Source organism: Mesoplodon bidens, assembly GCF_964165515.1.
Source record: "Mesoplodon bidens genome assembly, chromosome: 15".
In the NCBI taxonomy this organism is placed as follows: Eukaryota; Metazoa; Chordata; class Mammalia; order Artiodactyla; family Ziphiidae; genus Mesoplodon; species Mesoplodon bidens.
In genome coordinates this window covers 76,711,423-76,734,018 of record NC_138171.1, presented here as the reverse complement: position 1 = coordinate 76,734,018, position 22,596 = coordinate 76,711,423, and the positions used below count along the sequence as shown (strand labels likewise).

The 22,596-nt window shown below is 41.6% G+C and overlaps 1 protein-coding gene across 1 annotated transcript in view; it reads right to left on the bottom strand.

The window, feature by feature from the left end:
* The window catches only part of SLX4IP (SLX4 interacting protein), a 190,725-nt gene that overhangs the window by 145,726 nt on the left and 22,403 nt on the right, over nucleotides 1-22,596 (bottom strand). The window contains 1 exon segment of the mRNA XM_081255852.1: nucleotides 20,448-20,503. Coding sequence (XP_081111978.1) covers nucleotides 20,448-20,474 — 27 coding nt within the window. The 5' untranslated portion in view covers nucleotides 20,475-20,503.

Here is a 22,596-nt window from a genome sequence, read left to right as displayed (position 1 = left end):
ACCTAAATGCTAACAAGAGGTATCATAAGAGATTTAGAGTGATTTTTTTCTACCTTTGAATTCTTCAGAATGCGAATGGGTCATTTTTAATAGAACAAGTTTTTCTACAAGTCTGTTTGCCTGTTTTTAAATAAGAGCCTGGGAGCTAATACTGCAAGATGTTAACAGCAATAGAAACATGGAATTTGAGTGGCAGGAATATGGAAATTTTTCCTCTTCATACATTTCAGACTTTTTTTTAATTTCTCAAAGGAAAAAAAGAAGTATACAGAGAGTCTACAAGTTATATGGCATCGATTCGCATTCTGCATCTATACACACTAACTACCCAAATTGTCTTCAACTTTCCTAGAGGCAGGTTCGCCATCTGGGATGTAGCCACAGTCACTGCTGGCCTCCAGATGGAAACCAATGATCCCATCCACTTCTCAAGGTCTCCCTAACTTCTTCCCCCAAACCAGGTCAGGACCTGGGCAGAGACCTTAGTCGGGGGAGGACTGGCCAACATGTCCCTGAATTCCAGCTCTTGGGCAGTTTTCTCTTGTTTCTACCTGACCATGGAGGTAACATGCCTTTTTCTTGAGGTCTGGCCCCCTCCTTCTCTCTTTTCCGCTTTGAATACTCTCTCACTCCACCTACTTCGTAAGCCAAAGGGGCTCAAGATTCTCTCCCATGAGAGGGCCACCTACCCACAGGAGGGCTTGGCAAAGGTGGCCTGACTTATTAAGGTCTACAAATGAGAACAGGGCCCAAAACTGACCTTTGACCAACAGTCTTCAACGCATCTTTTTCCCTAAAAGACTTTTTTTTTTTTTTAGAGGGAGAAGCAATAAAGAAACAGAATCGGAGGCTCCAAGGTCCCCTATTTAATAATTACACCTGCCCTGCCGACTTCCCAAGACAACGTATTTTAATATGGTTAGTAAAAGTAATGTCTTAAGAAAACTTTAAAAATTATAAACCACTATAACGTAGGTAGCTGTATTATTACCAGACAAGGGGGAGTCTAAGCCAAAGTTTTTACAAGACTGTAGCTAAGAGTTTTCACCTTCTTCTTCAAAGCATATGACTTCCACTAAGCGACCCCAAGCTTGAAACCTGCCTTGACCATTTTCCAGCTCTGACCTGTGCAAATTACTCGACCTCACTGCCCTCACCTCTATGACCCTTCAACATTAAGGTGTCATTGACGGTGCTGTGAACATTACATAGGATAATATGTGAAAAATACCCAGTTCAGTAGGCTGTCTGTAAACGTTAGCTCCCTTCCTTTGCTGTCACAGAAGCTTTCCAGAGAGAGCCTGTTACAAGAAACACCACAAGCCACTTGAACTGTACATCTTAAGTGGCTTGAAATGAAATACTTGAAGAGGATAAGGGGGGGGGGGGGGCTACATAATCTTTCAGCTGGTCCGCTTCCCAGCCGGCATCTTTACTCTCATTGCTAAGAGCTAAATTTAGTGAATGTTTACTAATTGCCAGGCACTGGATTAGACACTTTCTCTGTGACAACGCTATGAAGGCTGACATTTATTATTCCCATACTGGAGAGGAAGAATCAGGATCCCACTGGTAGGAAAAGCAGTGGGGTCCATCTGACTATTGTGCAATGACACCCCAACAAGAATTCCCTTCACAGTAAACTCAGAAATCTAAGGAATACTGGTATCTTCAGAACTGAGGTCACCAAAATCAGCAGTTTGGGTGGCTGCTTTGGTCATGGGAAAACGCACGCTAATGCCCCAGTAAGATCTCTTATTATACTTCTCATACTATTTCTTAGCATTTAAACAGAAGACTGAAGGTAGAGCTAAGACTCTTTTGGTTTTGCGGAGGAGAATTACTAACAGTGCTGAAATTTGGAAAATGCAGCTTAAACACGTGAGTGTTGGAGTCACATGGTACCACTTACTTTTCTTAAATCAGCCTTCAGCTTAAATATTACTTAATTTAAAACTGTCTGTGACGTTGAAGATGGGTTCGATGTTCATTATACTCCTTCCCCTTTAATAGTTTTAAAATTTTCCAGAAAAAGTTTTTTAGAGTCTACAGATATACATACCCCTCCCAAAATCCCTGCAGGGAGAGGCTGATTCATGTAAATTTTACAGAAGATACCCTTCTCTGGATAATTTTAACTCTCCCTAAAAATAAACATTCCAATCACCAACCCAGTAAGGGGGCAGCAGCCCAGGAATGCACTGTCATGGCAGATGGAGGATCAGTCATTGTGGGAAGTGAAACAGGCCCAAGAAGCATTGGAACTGATGCAGCGCCATTGGATTCCATCAGGCCACCTTTAAAACAGGAAGCATTTCATCAGCTGTTGGGAGACTGCACAGCGGTAGCAGCACTGCTTGGTGACAATTAAAAATACGAAAGCTCGGGCTTCCCTGGTGGCGCAGTGGTTGAGAGTCCGCCTGCCGATGCAGGGGACAACGGGTTCGTGCCCCGGTCAGGGAAGATTCCACATGCTGCGGAGCGGCTAGGCCCGTGAGCCATGGCCACTGAGCCTGTGCTCCGCAACGAGAGAGGCCACAACAGTGAGAGGCCCACGTATCGGAGAAAAAAAAAAAAAAGAAAATACTAAAGCTACAATGCAGTTTCTGTAGTTTTGCACACTGGGGGAAGTACAATGGAATGCTGAGTCAGAAGCAAATGTGCAGACTCATAGCTGACTAGGGGTTCCGTGGAATGCATTCAGTGCTTCAGAACTCAAGATTTAAGGCCAGATGCATACTACTGAGGGTCCCTACTCAGAATGTCATCTGTAGAGTAGATATTCAAAAATTTTAGTAGAATGATACCCTCTTTGATACTTTTCTTGATTGTTGCAATATTTCGTTTTAATTGTCATAATGTACACTGAGGATGTGAACGACCTTAAGATGCCTCAACACGCACACCAACAATAAAGCAAGTTGCAAAATGAAGTAAAGCAGTAATTATGATCGTCCTCATCCCCGGTAACCAAGAGAACCTTCTCAAGGGTCAGATTATTCCAGCTACCTCCTGAATGCCCCAGAGACCTCTCTCCACACTTTGAGTACTCATTATGTTCTGTAAGAAGGCCTTCTACACAAGTGCAAGGAGAAGCTTTATAGTAAAGTCTCTAAACCTTATAAATGCTGCCGTACAATTTTGGGGGTAGTCTGTGCCTTTAATCCTGACAACTGCCATGCCCAAGAATAGGCAGGAGCATGGACAGCCATGCATGCACTAAGTGACCCTGCCCCTGCGCCACAGTCATTGGAGCAAAGGTGGATGCCTACGCAAATTCACCTCCAGAAGGTGGCTTATTGGGGTGGAATGCACAGGGGTCTTATAAAAGATGTCCCTTGGCAGGTGAGGAGCCATCATGATCTACACCATGCACAGGAGGGCAAAGGGAGTGTAACAAGGAGAAGCAGAGAACAAGGCCCCACTTCTCAGAGAGAGGCCCGCAGGGAGCTGCCCTGGGCGCTCCAGACGTTCCCAAAGCTCAGCCACAGAGCCCGACGCCGGGGTTCTCTGAGACACTCTGCTCCCCTATCATGAGGTACCCTTTTCAGTTCCCATAGTTTCCACAGGTCTGTTTCTTCCTCCAAAGAGCCTTGATTACCACCAGCCCGATACAGTCCTTACTTTCTAAATAAGGCACTAAGTTCTCTTCGGCAATTTTTCAGATCCTCACCTTGTGCCCCACGAGGATTCTCAACTTGTCTATGAAGGAACTGGACTACATCTGTGCTTGTCAATGTGTTTTATGTCATCTCCCCCTCCTTCCCTCCCCCCAGCCCCAGTTAAATTCTATGCAGGACCCAATACATCAGACCCATGGCAGCTGAGCCACTCGGGCTGGAGCAGGGACAGGGATCTGGCTCAGGCCCGGTGGAAGGCAGCGCTCCCAGGGGACACTGTCAGAAACCCTGAGCACAATGTCCTCTGGGGCCCCTGGCTCTGCCTGGGATCCCATCCTCCAGGAGAGAGCAGCTTTACATGAGCCGCCCCACATGCTGGCCCAAAGAAGGAGAGAGACAGGAGGATGAGGACCAACACTCAAGCCGAGACTAGGAGGCGCGGGCGAGACCAGCCGTCAAGCAATGGCCATGACCTGAACCCAAGGCTCCCTCAGCGAGAGCAAACTCCTGGACAGAGGTGCCAGAGGGAGGCTGAGGTGAGCTGCGGTCGACAGCTCAGTGGTCAGACAGTGACACCCCAGAGAGCACCCATGCCTCTGAATCAGCGGGCTGCAAAGACCAATAAACGGCTTTTCACTTTGGGATTTGGCTTATACACAGTGGTTAAGGGGAGAAAGAGGAAGTGACCAAGGCAGCAGGCTGAGCTGTAGAGGATCGGGGTCTCCACCGCTCAAGACCCCTCAAAACCCAGGCCCCACTCAGCCCTGTTGGCCTTCCGTTTGGGGTTAACCATGATCCTTATTTGACCACAAATGAAAGAAAAAAAAAAGAAAGAAAAGAAAAGGAAAAAAACTCCACATAGAGACTTTTGTTTAAGGACACAGATACCTAAATGAAGAAAGAAAAGGGGTCTAGAGAGAGAACAGCTTTTAAAAGCAAACTCCAGAGTTCAGATATTGCTGGGGACTCATTCAGTGGCATTAATAACTCCCACAGACATTAAGGCTTTGAACATATTTGCGTAACTATGTTACATGATCTCTCAACATTGCTTTAGACTGAAGACTATCTTCTTCAGAATTATGAAGTACCTTCAGACATTGCTTAAACAAGTCTTCATTTACTTGACAACACGAAGTATTGTTAGACCAACAGATCATTCACAAAATTTTTAAAAGAATGAAATAAGAACTCTGGTAGCTTTAAAAAAAATTGCAAAATAAGCTACTTCATGAAATACGCTGGAGGAAAAAAGTTAATCACAATAATTAATATTTGTTATGATAATGATTATTGAGATAATGCCTAATGTTTATTAAAATGGCTACCTTTGCTAAGCACTTAATATGCATCATTTCATTTAACCCTCACAATAACACTAATATAAAAATAGTGCAATTAGCACAGGCTATGCTTATGCTGCTGGTCCAGAGAACACACTTTGAGAACCAGTGCTTTAGAGACTACAGGGTCTGTCTTTTCTCTTCCTCCCCTTTGTCTCTGAGCTTCATTTTGGACCCAGGTAGGACAGTAGTAGAAGCACATGTCCCAGTCTCACACACCAGTGCTGGTCCACAGGCCAGGTACCACCTCAGTCCAAAACAGCCAGACTGAATGCTGGCCACCCCACATGGCTTTTTCTTTCTTCCAGACAAAAGATACCAGAAATGCCAAATAAGTCAGCTGTTCACAGACCAAAATACATTTTCAAAATACTTATTTTTAAGGAGCACCAATGTTCTAGAAATAATTTATAATACCAAAATGGATAAACAAAATGAACAGTCTTATTTGAACTAGAAAAATATCCTTGCACTGGCAAAATGTGATTAAATACTTAATCATCCGTATCAGAATTAAGCAAAATGAATGGCAATTAACGTCTTCAACTACTACTGGCTTTGAAAAGACCCATATCAGGTAACAAGGCAGTGAAAAGGGAAAAATGCTAACACTTTCTAAGTGGTGACTCTGTGCTGAGACGGACGATTATCCCAGAAAGGAGTTTATATTAACACCACTTAATTAACCCTATTTCCTATTTGACAAGTGGGTACTTAAATTACTTTCCAAAGTGCAGGTCAATGGTGATGCCCTGGTTCAAACCCAGGCTTTTCTGCCTCCAAAGCCCAAATTTTTTCCACTATATCATACACAAAAAATTCCTCCAATAAAAGTTTAGGGAATTATCAAAATGTAGGACTAGACAGGTCGTTAGAGATGCGCTAATTCAACACCTCGTTTAATAGATACTAATAGATGAGATTTAAGAGATAGGAACATATGTGGTAAACAATCCCCAGAGATGGCCACCAACAATTCCTCCCCTCCTTCACATAAGCACACTGCTCGTCCCGTCAAGATGAGGAGCTGGGCTTCCCTGGTGGCGCATGGTTAAGAATCCGCCTGCCAATGCAGGGGACACGGGTTTGAGCCCTGGTCCGGGAAGATCCCACACACCGCGGAACAACTAAGCCCGTGCGCCACAACTACGGAGCCTGCGCTCTAGAGCCCGCGAGCCACAACTACTGAAGCCCGCGAGCCACAACTACTGAAGCCCGTGTGCCTAGAGTCTGTGCTCTGCCACAAGAGAAGCCACCACAATGAGAAGCCCGTGCACTGCAACGAAGAGTAACCCCTGCTCACTGCAACTAGAGAAAGCCCGCACGCAGCAACAAAGACCCAACGCGGCCAAAAAATAAATAAATAAATTTACTTAAAAAAAAAAAAAAAAGAAAGAAAGAAGAGGAGTCTATTTCTTCTCTCCTGACCTTGTGATTTGCTGACCAATAGAACACGGTGTCAAACAGAGTCTGCCAGCTCCAGATGCAGCCCTTAGGAAACCTAGCATCTTCCAGTGTCATGTTCTCTGGAAAGCCAGCACCATGCTGTAAGGGAGCTCAAGCTAGACAACTGAATGAAAGATGCCTTGTGAAGAGAGATATGCATCGTGGAGGAGGACTGAACATGGGAGTGAAAACCTCTTTTGAGCTTTCCAGCCCAGTGGGTATGTGAATGCATCCAAATGAGTGACCCAGTCACTGCCATGTAAAGCAGAAAAACTGCCCACTAAGATTTTCTGACCCATGGAATTATGGAAAGTTTCGGGCTAGCTGGTTACATAGCTAACTGCTGGTTACATAGCTAACTGAAATATGAGGTTAACTAACCTATCCATAGTCAAGAATCAATAATAAGGACTGAAATCTAAGCCCCTGGAATTCTAGCCCTGGCCACCTGCTACTGTAGCCCACCAGGTAAACTGACACACGAACGGAGCACCCCAAAGACCGAGTGACCTTCGGGCTTTGCCACAATATCCCGTAAAGAAACAGAGTTGAACAAAATGACTGTACTCATTTGTTCACACCTCAGCTCTGCAGGACCGTCTCTGTGTTCCCCTCACCTATGGCTGCTTACATTTTGACACATTAATTTCTCATTACAAACCCCCTGAGGATAGGGACAGGCAATCATCACCCTTGTCTGTGTCTCTAGTGCCTAACCCAGGGCCTTGCACGCTAGGGATAAACGAAGATTTGCTGACACCTCACATATGAAAAGAATTAGACTAGTCCTCATGCCAAAGAATTATGAGACAAAGAACAAATAAGACGCTCAGGCCAAGTCCCTCTAACACTATACAGAATGTCACTGTAAAATATTAAATAATTACTGACGGCCCATGACATGCATAAAGTGTTCTTTTCCCAAACACTTTGACAGCACTGCCTTTTATTATTACTCTGATACCCACAAGAAACTCTGTCAAACAGATAGGAATAATAGCACTACCCCACAGCTGAAGAAATGGATGCTCAGAGGGGTAACACAATTCACCCAGTCATCCACATTTCACAAGTGAAGCCACAACATGATATCAGGAACCCTGATCAAAAGTCTGATGCTAATTTCATCTTCTAGAATCCCTTCCTCAAAAACCTGAGGATCTAAATTTCAAGAAGTACTATAAAAGAACCTAGAGTCACATGAATAGAATATAGAGAATCACAGAAACTTAGAACAAGACATGATCTCAATACTGATCCATAAGAGACAGTGAATTTTTCAGGTCATGAAAAGTGGGATGCCAGACCTGGCACATGCCTTGCCAGAATCTATATAACACTACATCTTTGTGAAACAAACAGCATAACATTCTTCCTCATCTCAGCTCACACTTGCAAAACAGCACGTGCCTGTGTGCTGTGTATGGTCACTATTACAAACTCATTCTTTACTTGGTGTTTCTAGTAGTCTTAAGATCAGAATGTTATTGTCACATGCTACTCACATGCAACAAAGCGACCTATGCAATGGCCTAATTTCCTATATTACTTAATCCTGGGTGTTCCAAGAGGTTACTACCAGAGACACATCGAAAAGGCCAATAAGAATAAATGAACACTGGGCTTCCCTGGTGGCGCAGTGGTTGAGAGTCCGCCTGCCGATGCAGGGGACATGGGTTCGTGCCCCGGTCTGGGAAGATCTCACGTGCCGCGGAGCGGCTGGGCCCGTGAGCCATGGCCGCTGAGCCTGCGCGTCCGGAGCCTGCGCTCCGCAACAGGAGGGGCCACAACAGTGAGAGGCCCGCGTACCGCAAAAAAAAAAAAAAAAAAAAAAAAGAATAAATGAACACTGTGCATCCTTACATCACGTGGCTAATGACTGGACTGTTGCACGTGTGCGCCATTCAGTGAAATATCATTTCCATTCCCAGGGATTCTGGGATGCAAGGACCCTCTGTTAATCCCCACCCTACATCTCACTTCCTCAACCATGCATCCCCAAAACTCACAGTAACGATAACAGTTAGGAAAGGTGAGTAGGAAGTACAGTAACTGTAATAACACCGACTTCAAGGACTTTGTCCCAGTCGAGCCCTCCAGCCTTTAACTGCTAGGACCAGGGCTGGGCTGGGGCCCCAAAGCCGTGCAAGGACCAAAGGGACCCTCACTCTCAGCCCCTCGCTTCAGCTTCTGGAATCTGGAAGGGAAGCACGCCCGAGGCAATCCTGTGTCACTGACAACGCTTCCTCTGAGGCCACTGTGGATAGTTTGGGTTGTTCTGTTTTCTTCCGCTGTGGTTAACGGTGGTGTTTCCCGGCGAGGAGAACTATAAGACAGAGCAATCTAAACATCCACAGGCTAACAGGCTATAGGTGAGGGCACACACACAACTCCCAGGCAAGCAAACACCGGCATTTAGCATGTCATGATGATTTAGGAATGAGCCAGCAATTTTAAAAGCACTCTGGCTGCTGTGCTTCCTTGGATCACTGCAGAGAGGTACTTTACAAAACACAGAACAATGATGCCCTCTACAGCCCTCAGAGAGAATCCAAGGAACGTACTGAGTTCTTGCATCTGTGAGAGACCCTGAATCTACTTTCCTACTAAGAATTATTTTTGACACCAGAATAAGTTAATAACATACACATGTGCTTTGTATGTATGTTGGAAAAAATTAGCATATCATGGTCTAACACTAAGGTGTTAATTAAAATATGATGATGTCCAAAGAATTAACATCATTATACTGGACTAATTTACTTTCCTGAAGGCCAAATAGAAGCAAACTCTATACATTGTCATTTTGGCTATTTTCAAAAGAATTACTTAAAATATTTTCAAAGTGAAACTGTGGACTCCTTAAAGGAGAAACAGGTTGAGATGCAATTTTTTTTTAACAAAAGAAATAAACCACAAATTGAAGATTACAACATTCCTTGTCTGGGACTGAAAAAAGACCAGTAAGAAATAACTCTAAGCTTGAGTGACTTTCCTGTTTCCCATAAGCCACGAGGAAAGACATTTCTCATCTTTGTAATAGGGAAAGTGAGGGATACCAGGCACCTCAGAAATACTCCGGATTACTCAAGGTAGATACATAACAAGCAGAGCACAGGTCCTTCTTCCTGGGAAATGTGGCTGGGAACAGTATGTTGTAAGAGCATGGGTAGATATAGATATAAATAATTGGAGAATATATATAACACGGACAACAGAAGCTGCGCGTAGCAGTCAAAGGAACAAAGTGAGAGGGTAATCGATGCAGGAAAAGTTGAGATCTTGTGTGAAAACAAAAGCGAGTCTTTGGTCAAGCCTGGAAAAAGCTGATGAGTATAGACTACAGAAGAAAAGGTGAGAGGGAAAAGGAAGAGAGAAAACCACAGGCCAGATCACTGCAGGAAATGCAAATGCATCGCTTTCATAGGAATAGGTGGGCCATGTTCCCAAGTTCCAAGATGAAAATATGGGTCAAAGTTAAAGAGGAAGGGGGAGAATAGTTATCAGAGTGCCTTGAATCGAGACAGCGTAATTTGGCGAGCCCAGGATGTGAGGGTACAGCCAGGGACATTCAAAGCAAAAGCCAATTTAGAAGAAAATGTGATAAACTGAATTCTTAGTGCAAAGTTTTAGGGATCAGTTTAGGCAGACACTTCAGGGAGGCAGGTGGAGAGTTGAAACTGAAAAGCGGGTGAGAAGCCAGGGCTGTATTTAAACACTTTCTAATCATTCCCAAAAAGCATAGATGTGCTGATCCACATGGGGAAGGAGTGGGGAAAAAGCCCAGAAAACTGGGTGTCTGGCCAGAGAAGCAGAGAGAACACTTGGAAAAGGAAGTTTCATTTCAAGTCCAACAAGAATGTTGTTTCAAAGTCATCAACACTCAGAACAAATGCTCTCACTGGAGTGAGAAGGTCCCTGAAAACTTTAAGCCTGATGCAGCATTTAACTGGGTGACGGCCGGTACACTTTTATGAACTTTATTCCAAATCTATCAAGTACTCAGCACACGTTTAGTTGAATAGTTCCCAGCGTGAGCAACGTAACAGAACAGATACTATGCAGTGGGGGAGGAGCAACCGACTGTAGTTGGTGTGCGTGTCATGACCACTGGGAAAACTTGTAGGGATCCTGTGTGTCTTTAAAACTTCAAGCTCGCCCAACGAACAGACAAAATTAAGAAGCAACTGGAAGATGAAGAGTTTAAGTTCTAGGGGAAGGAATACAGAGCTACTTCTTTCACCTTGGAAAGTCTCACAAAGACAAATGCCTTTGTAAAAACATTCTCAGGGTTAAAGGTTGCACACCCTTCCTTCAGATTTATTTCTACTAAAGAATGTAACCATTTAAAACTTTTGTGATTTATTGTGTTAGGACACTTCAGTTTTAGTCTTTCTCAAAATTTAATAGAGTCATTAACTAGAACTCGACTGATATGAAAATATTTGCATACATCTTTTTTTTCAAAACACAAAATCAATGCATCTATTTCCAAATGAGTGCTGATGACAAAGTGCTACATTCCCTTTAGGTAAAGGAAAAACCTAAGGCACAGAATTTAAGTTATTCACTGAGGCAAACCAGCAAGACAAAAGCCCATTTGCTATTCAACTTTCTCTCTCTAGAAGTTCAAAGAGTTGCTCTTCACTTTTTATAAAGGGGAAATCACTGTCAATTCTTGGGCATATTTCTTTTTGCGGTTGTTCTAAGGAATGCTGAGACTAAGGTTAACTGAAATTCAGAGAAGATAAAACTATAATTGTTACAAAGGAATGGAACGAAAAACAGATAGTAGCGATGCGGGGAGATTTTTTTTTTTTTTAATGTAAAATCTCTCCTCTCTTTGTTAACATTAATAAAATCTTAAATCTGTTACTTCAGATTTAGGAAATAACTCAGTCTTCATACCCCAAAAGTCCAGCACACCGCACTCCCCCCAACCCCGGAATAAAAAGTGGACAACTATCAACAGCAAAAGTAAAAGCTTCAAGTCTCCTGGAGTGGGTGGGAAGGAGGTCATTACACACTCCCTGTGGAAGAAGACAAAGCCAGATCCACATTCCAGGGAAGTCTGGCTGGTCTGAGTTTTTCCCTAAGTACTGACTGGCCTGTCACTAAGCCAGGCTCTGTAATCTTCCTGCTAGGGAAGCCATGAATCCCTTTTAATTAATCAAGCCCTCCCAACAAAAATTTTCCCACCCACAATAAAGTGGGCTGTGGGAAGGGAAAGCAGCAGAGCAAGCTTTGTAGACAAAAGAATTCTAGACTTTGGTGTAATACGTAACTAATCCAAGAAAACAGATGCAGGAAGCAGAGGAAATGATCTACAAACAAAGACAGACAATGAAGTAGGAACACAGTACTGCTCTGCTGGAACCCAAGTCGAAAATTTTAAATCATAAGATTGTAACTATAATTGCATGGGAGTGAGACCTGGCAACACTTTTAAAGCACCTGTGAAGTGGGGGATGGACCCATAAACTTTTCAGAGGTAGATACCATGAATATTGATTTGACACTTTCCACAATAATTTATTATTTAAATTTATTTTCTTCTTACTAAACTTGAATACATTATATGTCCATGTCTATTTCTTGCTTCTACTTGCAAAGGAAATGGCGTTGCCTTGACCTTCCTAATTTACCGTGCCCTTACAGCCGGTTTAACCCAAGGTAAACTTCATTGAAAGCTTACTCTGACAAGGTGCAAGGAAGCAGGAGTACAGAAGGATTCACTGATTCAGACCCATGCTGTCCAATTCAGCTGCTACTACTACTACTACCTACGTGTGCCTCTAAGCACTTGACACATGGCCAGTACGAATTGAGATGTGCTTTAAGAGATATATTCATATACTTAAATCTGCTTATGTAATATATAAATGTTTCAGACTTTGCACGCAATAAGGTCTCTGCTGCAACTATTCAACTCTGCCATTGTAGTGTAAAAGCAGCCAGGCACAACATATAAACAAATGGGAGTGTTTGTGTTCCAATAAAACTTTATTTACAGAAACAAGCAGCTCATCTGTGGGGTGTAACTTTCTGACCCCTTGTTCCCTAAAGAACTTATAATTATGGAAGTTCTAAAACACTGGGGTGGGTGCAGAGCTAGAATTAAGATCACGGAGGAGCCTTGGGGAGACATGTGTCTGCTGCCACTACTACTTTGAGCTGAGAAAGCCTTCACTGGAGTTTAGGACGCATCCTCCTGCCCTGGGCTGCAGTGGCCCAGAAGTCAAGAGACCCTGAAAGCTGGGGTTCCAAGGACTTATCTCATACACCACTGCCATTTCCTGAAATTCTGGCCTAGGAGGCAGTTATAAGAAAGAGCTGAAGGCCAGGGTCACAGCAGTGTTTTGTTTTGTTTTGTTTTGCTTTGTTTTTAAAAAGCCCTCTTCTATGCAGGAAGGTCAGAAGACCTTTCTTCATTTGAATAAGAATAATCTGTTTGCATGGATAATTAATACCATTCCAAGGAAAGTCTCAGAATAAACTGAGGTGCAAGTGGCAAATTGTTGGGTATTCATCTGCTTTTCTGTTAGTTTGGAAACCGTGCTCTATCCAAGTATTTTTCAACCCAGATGGTCAAAAGTAAATGCATCTATATGAAAATTTGCATAAGTTAATTCCTTTTAACTTTTATTCATGTGATTTTTTATCATAGTAATCCATATACACAGATTAAAATGACCTATCAAAAACAGTCCTCCTCCGCCCCATCCTGGCTCCCCCCTCACCCCAACTTTCACTCACTAGGAGACACCACACTGAGAACTTCATCTATGTCATCTGGTATTTACTAAATAGTTCTAAATATTTTGTTTATACTGTAATCTTTTATTATTTCAGATTTAAACACTATCCATGGAAAATGGAAACATAATGCTTGCAACCCACCCACTCACACGTCTCCTTCCCCAGACTTCCAAAATTTGAAGATCGCAAAATATGAAGTGTTCAAAGCTGAGCCATGTAGTTATACTATGCTTACTTTTCTATCTTGCATAATCTTTTGTTTGCTTAGAATTAAGGGATAGTTTCCCATATTCCTACCACTAAATCATTCCCACACTCTGACCTACAGAAACTCCCCTCAATACATTTAAGTACATGTGGTATTTTATTCATTTCCTTTTTTGTTGGAGACATCTTTCATAGAACCATCTGTCCTGTTCCAATTGGACTGGTTACTCTCTAAGCATTATACACAATTGATCATCATGGGATTGGCTTAGGCCCTCACCTGCTGGATTCCCTATTTCCTGGATCCCAATCTCACCCTTTCTCTGTTCACCGTCCCATCCGGGAAAAATCATATCCTTCCTAAAATAGGGTACATTAGAAGAAAACTTTTTTTAGCCTTTTCAAGTCTGAAAATGCCTCTATTCCACCTTAACATGTGATTGAAAGTTGAGCTGTGAATAGCATTCAGGGCTGGAAACTGAGGCAGGAGGTAGATGGGCCACAAGCCCCCCCCAACCCCCCGCACCAGGGTAAGCAATTGGAGATTTGTTCCCTGTGAACTGATACTCCAAGATGAGAATAGCAGGACAATTGAGAGAGGAGGCTGGGCCCTGCCTAGATAGAAGATAAGAGACCACATATTTCTCATTCTCCAAGTCAAGGAAATTTTCTCGACTAGAAAGCTCCTTGGAGGTCAAAAAGGGAGGGGGGAGCCACCCCACAGTAAGAGGCCAACTACCCATAGGCCTCTTCGGTGGAATCCATCTTGGCTGAGAGATGCACGTGAACACATGGGAGGATCCTGAGATGTTCCAAATACGGATTCAGAACCAGGCAAAGCAAAGTGATAGGCCAAAGGAAACCCGGAAGAAATGCCCCATAAAAGTGATTCAAACTACCACGAGGGCGCGACTCTCTCTGAGTCCGCCCGTGTGTCTATCCACACATCCTCTACTCTTTTTTTTTTCTCCTAATAGACACTTTACTTGTTTCACTACTTTCCATCTCTGTGGGAACTCTCTTCTGCAAAGCCAAAGGGCCAGGGCCTTGTCACTGACCACTGGTCTAGTGGCTAGGTTTCTGTGCTTCACTGACGCGACCCAGCCTCAATCTCTGGCAGGGGAACCAAAACCCTGCTTCAAGCTGCTGCAGGCCGAGGCCACCCAAGATCAGAAACTATTATCCTCAGAATATCTAAGGAATTGTTCCACTGTCCACAACTACAGCTGCTGGGAAGGCTGTTCTGAATCTGATCCTCTGTATGTGATCTGATTTTCTTTTAGGATCTTCTCTGAGTTCCTGGTGTTATAAAATTTTAGGATGATGCGCCTTAGTACAACTTGTTTTCCTTGCCTTTTTTAGGTGCACTCTCACAGAAACTTTCAAATAGTAACTTTTTGCCATCATTTCTAGTAATTTTATCATATTACTTCTTTCATAATTTTCCTCTCCACCATTTTCTTTGTTTTCCTTTCTAGAATGTTTTCATATCAATTTCATATCAATTTTTTTTTCAAAATCAAATTTTCATATCAATACTGTACACCTCTAATTTTCTTGTATTATCTTCCCATTTTTTTAACTATTACCTTTTTGCTCTACTTTCTGGGCAGTATTCCTTATCCATCTTCCCATACTTTACTAAATTTTTATTTCTATCATATTTTTAATTTACAAGAGCTCTTACCTATTTTCAGGAATTTCCCTTATTCATAAAATCCTGAACTTGTCACATGGTTATAATAGTCTCCTTTTTTGCTTTGAGGATACTAATTATAATGTTTTTTAAAGTATTTTCTTGCTTACTAGAATCTCTCTGATCCTCCAGTTTTGCTCATTTGCTTTTTTCTCTCTTTTTCAGTTCTCTGGTTTTCTGTTTCTCAAGTTTTCCTTAAATCTCTGGTGGTAACTTTTGTCCATTCATAATTAAGATCAGACAATAAATCTCTGACTGGAAAGTTTCTGTACATGGGTGGAACTTACTGACTGCTGGGCTTCAGGAATCCAGTGGGGGACTTAGATACTTTAACAGCATCTCTATCAAAACAAGAGGATACAAGTAAAGTAGGTACTTAGAGAGAAATGCATAGCTTTAAGTGCATATACTAGAAAAGAAGAAAGGTTCCAAAATCAATGATTTAAGCTTCCCCCTTAAGAAGCTGAAAAAAGGACAAATTTGCTCAAAGAATGTAGAAGGAAGGAAATAATAAAGAAATCAATAAAATAGAAAACAAGTATGCTACAGGAAAATAAAATGAAAGCCGAATTTGGTTATCTGAAAAGACTACTAAAAATAACAAATCCCTATCAGCACTAATCAATATCATTCCTTTGGAAAGGTAAATGAAAACCACAATGAGATATCACCTCACACCTGTTAGAATAGCTATTATGAAAAAGACAAGAGATAAATGCTGGTGAGACTGTAGAGAAAAGGGAACCCTGCTGCATGGTTGGTGGGAATGTAAATTGGTGCAGCCACTATAGAAAACAGCATGGAGGTTAATCAAAAATTTAAAAATAGAACTGCCATATGATCCAGCAATCCCACTTCTGGGTATATACCTGAAGGATATGAAATCACTATCTTGAAGAGATATCTGCACTCCGTGTTCACTGCAGCATTATTCACAATAGCCAAGACATGGAAACAACCTAAGTGTCCACTGACAGACGAATGAATAAAGAAAATATGGCATACACATGCAGTGGAATATTATTCAGCCATAAAAAGGAAATTCTGCCATTTGCAGCACAGATAGACCCTGAGGACATTATGCTAAGTGTAGTAACTCAGACAGAGAAAGACAAATAAATACTGTACGATTTCACTTATATGTGGAATCTTAAAACATCGAATTCATAGAAACAGAGTAGAATGGTGGTTGCCAGGGGCTGAGGGGTGGGGTAAATAGGGTGATGTTGGTTGAAGGGTACAAACTTTTAGTTATAAGAAGAATAAGTTCCGGGGATGTAATGTACAGCATGGTGACTAGAGTTAACAACACTGTACTGTATACTTGAGAGTAAAGCTCTAATGTTTTCACCATGACAACAACAAAATGGTAATTATGTGAAGTGAAGGACGTGTTAACTAAAATTACTGTGGAAAACATTTTGCAATTTATACATTTATCAAATCAACACATTGTACACCTTAAACTTACACAATGTTAAATGTCAATGATATTTCAACCAAGCTGGAAAAAAAATAATCACCCCTTTGGAAGGTTCAAGCCTAGTTGTCAGAGTATTTGGAAGCCAGGATAGCTGAGAGCTGGCATCCTAATGCCTAAAAAGGGTAGGAGAGAGAGAGGAGTTGGGAATAAACTCATTCCAGTTAAGTCCAGAGTTGTGAAGAACTTCAACTTTCAGTTCTTTGTATCAGCTTAGCACATAAGACAAAGCTTGACACAGAAATAAGTACTCAATTTGTAGATATCCTCATATAATACTCTTTGGGTTCGTATGGGTAAGTTTGTCCACAATTTCTTGGAACAGGAGCTATTCAAGAGAGCTTTTCCTTCCATCCTCTTGAGAAACTGTGGGTTTCATGAAAATGCAAAAAAAAAAATCTGCTCGCTGACCAAGGGAAGCAGCATGAAAGCCTGCCATCCACCCAGGGCTTTGGCAGGGGTGGGGGGTGGGGGGGCAGGGGAGGGAGAACAGCAAGGAAAATACTAAAATACTAAAAACTAAAAACTAAAAACACTAAGCTTGTGCCATACTCAGTTGTGGGTTGCAAAGTCAGACTACCCACAAGGTGGTGGAATCCCAAGCCCTGAAATGAATACAAACCTGGTCCAAAACCACCAAAATGCCAATGGCTCCAGCAGAAGTAAACTTGAAACCGCTCCACTGCTCTGCAGGGCTGAGCTCATAGGTCTTTCCACCCGTGTATTTCACACTTAGTAAGTAACAGTGGAAATAACAGAACAATCTAAAAGAGGCTATAAAATCAACTACTTTAAGATTATGAAGGAGATAAAAGAAGGATATGGAGACATATTGAAAAAAAGGACAAGTATATATATAAAAAAAGAATTGGTAGAATTTGAATTAAAAAAACACAAATTCTCAAATGAAAAATACAGTCACTAAAAATAAACAAAGAATAGAATAAATACAGATTAAAAAGGAGAATAAATACTGATGACAAGCTTTTACTAAACTGGAAGAGATCTGATAAAAAGCACTCTGAATGCAACATACAGACATAAAGAGAAGAGAAAAAGGAAATGGAAAATGGCCAAGCAGAGTTCATCAGAGCGGGCACATGGTGACTGCAGCAAGAGCAGGTGTGCATGTCCCCTGTTGCCCATGACACCCTAGGGCTGTGCACAGCCATCTGGCTGGGCAGGATGTCAGACCTTCCAAATGGGATCCCAGTGCTTGGGTTGTGGGCCTTTTAAACTGCATGATTAGGAAAGCACTTGTTCCTTGCCTGTGTGATCAGACAGAGGCAGGGACACCAACACAACATGATGTGTAGTATCTTCCATATAATGTGTCAGAACTTTGACTATCCCTAACCTGCTGGCTTGACACCCATGGTTGGGGTCACTCCCCCACCTGGCATGATCTGGGAGTTAGGTTCCAAGTCTTGCTGGTGCAGCTGTGAGATCAGGCAATCTCGTAGCAGAATTTACCACATCAGTATGTATGTCTTGGAAATCAATTGACCCAGCTCTGGCATAATTAGGGGCCTAGGGTCTAAGCTTTGCGGCTGACGAGGATTGTCTATCCGAATGGACCATAGCCGGTTTGGGCGAAGCTTTGCAAGAGGCCCAGTCCTTTTCTGAGCAGACAGCCTGCAGGCGCTCAGTCTTGGATGAGTTAACATCACCCTCTAGCACATAATAAACAGTTACGTGGGACTATTCAACAAACTTCGTACAAGAGCTCCAGAAGAAGAGATCAGAGAGAACAGAGAGGAGCAGTACTTGAAGAGAAAAAGGTCGAAATTTTCCAAAATTGATGAAAGACTTGACTCTTCCAAATGCAGATGTACATTGCATCCCAAGCCAGATAAATAAAAAGTCTGAGGGACTTCCTTGGTGGCGCAGTGGTTGGGAATCCGCCTGCCAGTGCAGGGGACACGGGTTCGAGCCCCGGTCCGGGAGGATCCCACATGCTGCGGAGCAACTGGGCCCGTGTGCCACAACTACTGAGCCTGTGTGCCACGACTACTGAGGCCCTTGCGCCTAGGGCCCGTGCTCCACAGCAAGAGAAGCCACCGCAATGAGAAGCCCATTCACCGCAACAAAGAGTAGCCCCTCCTCACCACAACTAGAGAAAGCCTGCATGCAGCAATGAAGACCCAACACAGCCAAAAAAAAAAAAAAAAAAAAAAAAAAGTCTGTATCTCAAGATTTCACAGTGAAACTATAGAATATCAAAGACACAAAATCTTAAGAGCAACCAAAGAGAACCAAGATATCTTGATAAGCAAGATAACAAAGAAAGAAATCACGATGGGCTGACAGTAGACTTCTTTGCTGACTAGTCTCCACAGATGCACCCCCAGATTCTCCCCCTCCCTGTGAGCACAAGCTGCTTCTCCCATGGAGAGTTGCAGCTTCCCTGGAGCTGACCCTCTGAGTGCTCTGACCAATAGAATGCAGAGGAAACGCACGTGGGACTTCTGAGCTCAGGCCTTCAAGGGACGGACAAATTACACTTTTTTCTTCCCGCGACTTTTGCTCTGGGACGCCATCCCTCAAAACTCAGCCACCAAGCTAGGAGAGGAGCCCAAGCTACACAGAGCAGCCACCTGAATGAGAACTGAGGGCAACAATTAACAGCCCCAGGTGAGATTCCAAGCACAGCCAGGATCAACTGCCAGCCACATGCGCAGCCAGCTTCGTTGTGCCGGCTGAACTGAGTCCCCAGATGACTGCAGCCCCAGCCAACATCAAGAGGAGAAACCGCCCAACTGATACCAGGTGACCTACAGAATCCTGAGAGAGAATAAAATGGCTTCTGTTTTAAGTCACTATGTTTTAAGGTGGTTTTTAAGCATCAACTGATAATTAAAACATTTCTCAGCTGCAATAAGAGATTTCAAAAGACAATGGAAAAATACCTTTAAAGTGCTGAGAGGAACTGATGTGCAACCTAAAATTCTAAAACAAACTTTACTTTCTAGAGGAAAACCAAAAGACATTTTTAGACAGACAGATTGTGAAAATTCAGCACTTATAATCTCTCACAGAGAGGAATATTACATACAGAATATACAGATACTAGAAATAATTGTAAGTAATGAAATTTATAAATATGTTGTAAATCTAAAGCACTGACTTGGTAAAGATAAGATACGACTACAAGACTAAACAGTATCTGATCTGGTTAACCACTATGATTTCTCTGTTTTGGTGCTTTGAATTTCTGCTTAATTAAACACTAGCACAGGGAAAATGCCCTAAAGAACAGGCATATGTGAAGCATCCTTCATACAATGGTTCCTCTCGAGACTGGATCTGCAGCTAGTTGGATGCTGCAGGACTCTCGGATACAGAACCTGGAGGGTCGACTGTACTCACTACCAATTCTTCCCCTTTCCTTCCCCACCACCCCTCACAGGTGACCCTCCCATTCCTCCAAAATTGAGAAGGTCTCAGACCCAGCCATCAAGGGATAGAGAAGAGATGCTTACAAGAGGAAAGCAAAAGAGGGCAGCCAGGCAGGAGAACAAGCTCCTGGCATTCACCCAGGTGCAGCATTTGCTGCCTGCTTCTTTACTTTTACGTGCTTTGTCATAATCAAAAATCACACCATGGACATACAATGTGAATGATACTTTTTAACATTAAGGACCAAGTTATGCCCCAAAGGCATCTTACAAAAGACTTTAAGCAAGAAACTCCCATGACCATATGAACCATTCATTTTCTACCCCCATCTCATTCTTAACATGCCAATTTTCAATCACCTACTTCAAGTTTTCAGTAGTGTCCCAAATTTGAAGAGTAGAAGAAAAGTTCAGGGCTACTGTTTTCAATTAACACAGGACTCAGTTATATTAGAAAGTGATTAATCATTTTAAAGAAAGCTATTAAGCATTACTTACCTTAACAGCAAATTTCTTTGACGCCATGGCTTACTGATTCCAGAGTAATTACAGACCTGTAACAGAAGAAAAAAGAAAGTTAAAAAGTAGGTATATCAAAATTTCTTTCAATTTGTATATTATATAAGAGAAAGGTTGGCTGAATAATCAAATATCAACAGGTATTCTCACAAGATGAATGTTCACTTATAACTGGTCTTAACAAAAATATTATATTGAATTAACAGTTTACAAACTGCCCACAAAGAAAAGCACAGGCCCATTCTACCAAATGTTTAAGGAACAATTAATACCAATTAATACCAATCCTTCACAGACTCTTTAAAAGAAGCATAAGAAAAACTCAAATCATTCTAAGAGGCCAGTTACATCCTGATACCAATACCAAACAGAACATCACAAGAAAGAAAAACTACACACTAGTATTCAACAAAATACTACAAACCAAAGCTAGCAACATATAAAAAGGGTTATACACCATGACATTAGATTTATCTCAGGAATATGATTGGTTTAACATCGGAAAATCAGTATAATACACTATATTAATAGAATAAAAGAGAAAACACATGATTATCTCAAATTTAGAAAAAAATTAACAAAATCCAACACTTTTTTTAATTAAAAAAAAAAAAATCCAACACACTATGAATAGAAGGAAGCATCCTCAACCTGATAAAGAGCATCTATGAAGAACCCACAGCTAGGGAATTCCCTGGAGGTTCAGTGGTAAGGACTCGGCGCTTTCACTGCCAAGGGCCTGGGTTCAATCCCTGGTCGGGGAACTAAGATCCCACAAGCCGTGCAGTGAAGCCAAAAAAAAAGAAAAGAAAATCCACTAAGAAAAACCCACAGCTAAAACCATACTAAATGATGAACGACTGAATGCCTCCTCCTCAAAGAGGAAAAAACAGAGATACCTGCTCTGTCACTTCCACACAGCACAGTATGCGCTGCACTGAGGTGCTAGCCAGGGCAATTAGGCAAGAAAAAGAAATAAATGGCATCCAGATTGGGAAGGAAGCGATAAAACTGTCCCTATCACAAATGACATGTTCTTATATGCAGAAAATCCTGAAGAATTAAAAAAAAAAAACTAATAGAATTATGAAGTATACAAAGTAAGGTTGTAAGATGTAAATATATTAAAAAGTCAACTCTATTTCCATATTCTGGCAATGAGTAATCCTGAAATGAATTTAAGAAAACAATTCTGTTTACAAGAACATCAGAAAGAATACTTAGGAAAAAAATTGTTTTAAACCCCCAGAAGATTTATACACCAAAAACCATAAATTATTACTGAAAGAAATTAAAAACTTAAGTAAATGGACAGTTATCCCATATTCATGGATTAAATTAACACTTAATTTTGTTAGGATAGCCATACTCCCCAAATTGATCTATAACACAATCTCTATCAAAACCCCAGCTGACTTTATAGAAATTGACAATCTTATCCTAAAATGCATATGAAAATACATCTATAGTAGCCAAAATAATCTTGAAAAAGAAGAACAAAATTGAAGAATTCATACTTCCCCATTTGAACACTTACTACAAAGTTAGAGTAATCAAGACAGTGTGGTACCGACATAAAAGACAGACACATAGATCAATGGGATAAAACTGAGAGTCCCAAAACAGACCCTTACATTTATGTTCAATTGATTTTTAACCAATGTGCTGTGACAATTTAATTGGGAAACAGTTCTTTCTACAAATGGTGCTGTTACAACTGGATATCCACACTCAAAAGAATAAAGCTGGAACACTATATCACATTATATACAAAAATTAACTCAAAATGGATCAAAGACCTAAATGTAAGAGCTAAAACTATAAACTCTTAGAAGAAACCATAGGCGTAAATTTTTGTGAACTTGCATAAGGCAATAATTTCTTAGACACGATACCAAAGGCACAAGTCACAAAAGAAAAAACTGGCAAATCAGATTTCATCAAAATTTAAAACTTCAGTGCTTTAAAGGACACTATCAAGAACTTGAAAAGACAACCCACAGAATGGGAGAAAATATCTGCAAATCATACAACAAATAAGGGACTCATGTCCAGAAAACATAAAGAACACCTTAAAACAACAATAAAAAGATGAATAACCCAATTTTAAAATGAACAAAGGATTTGA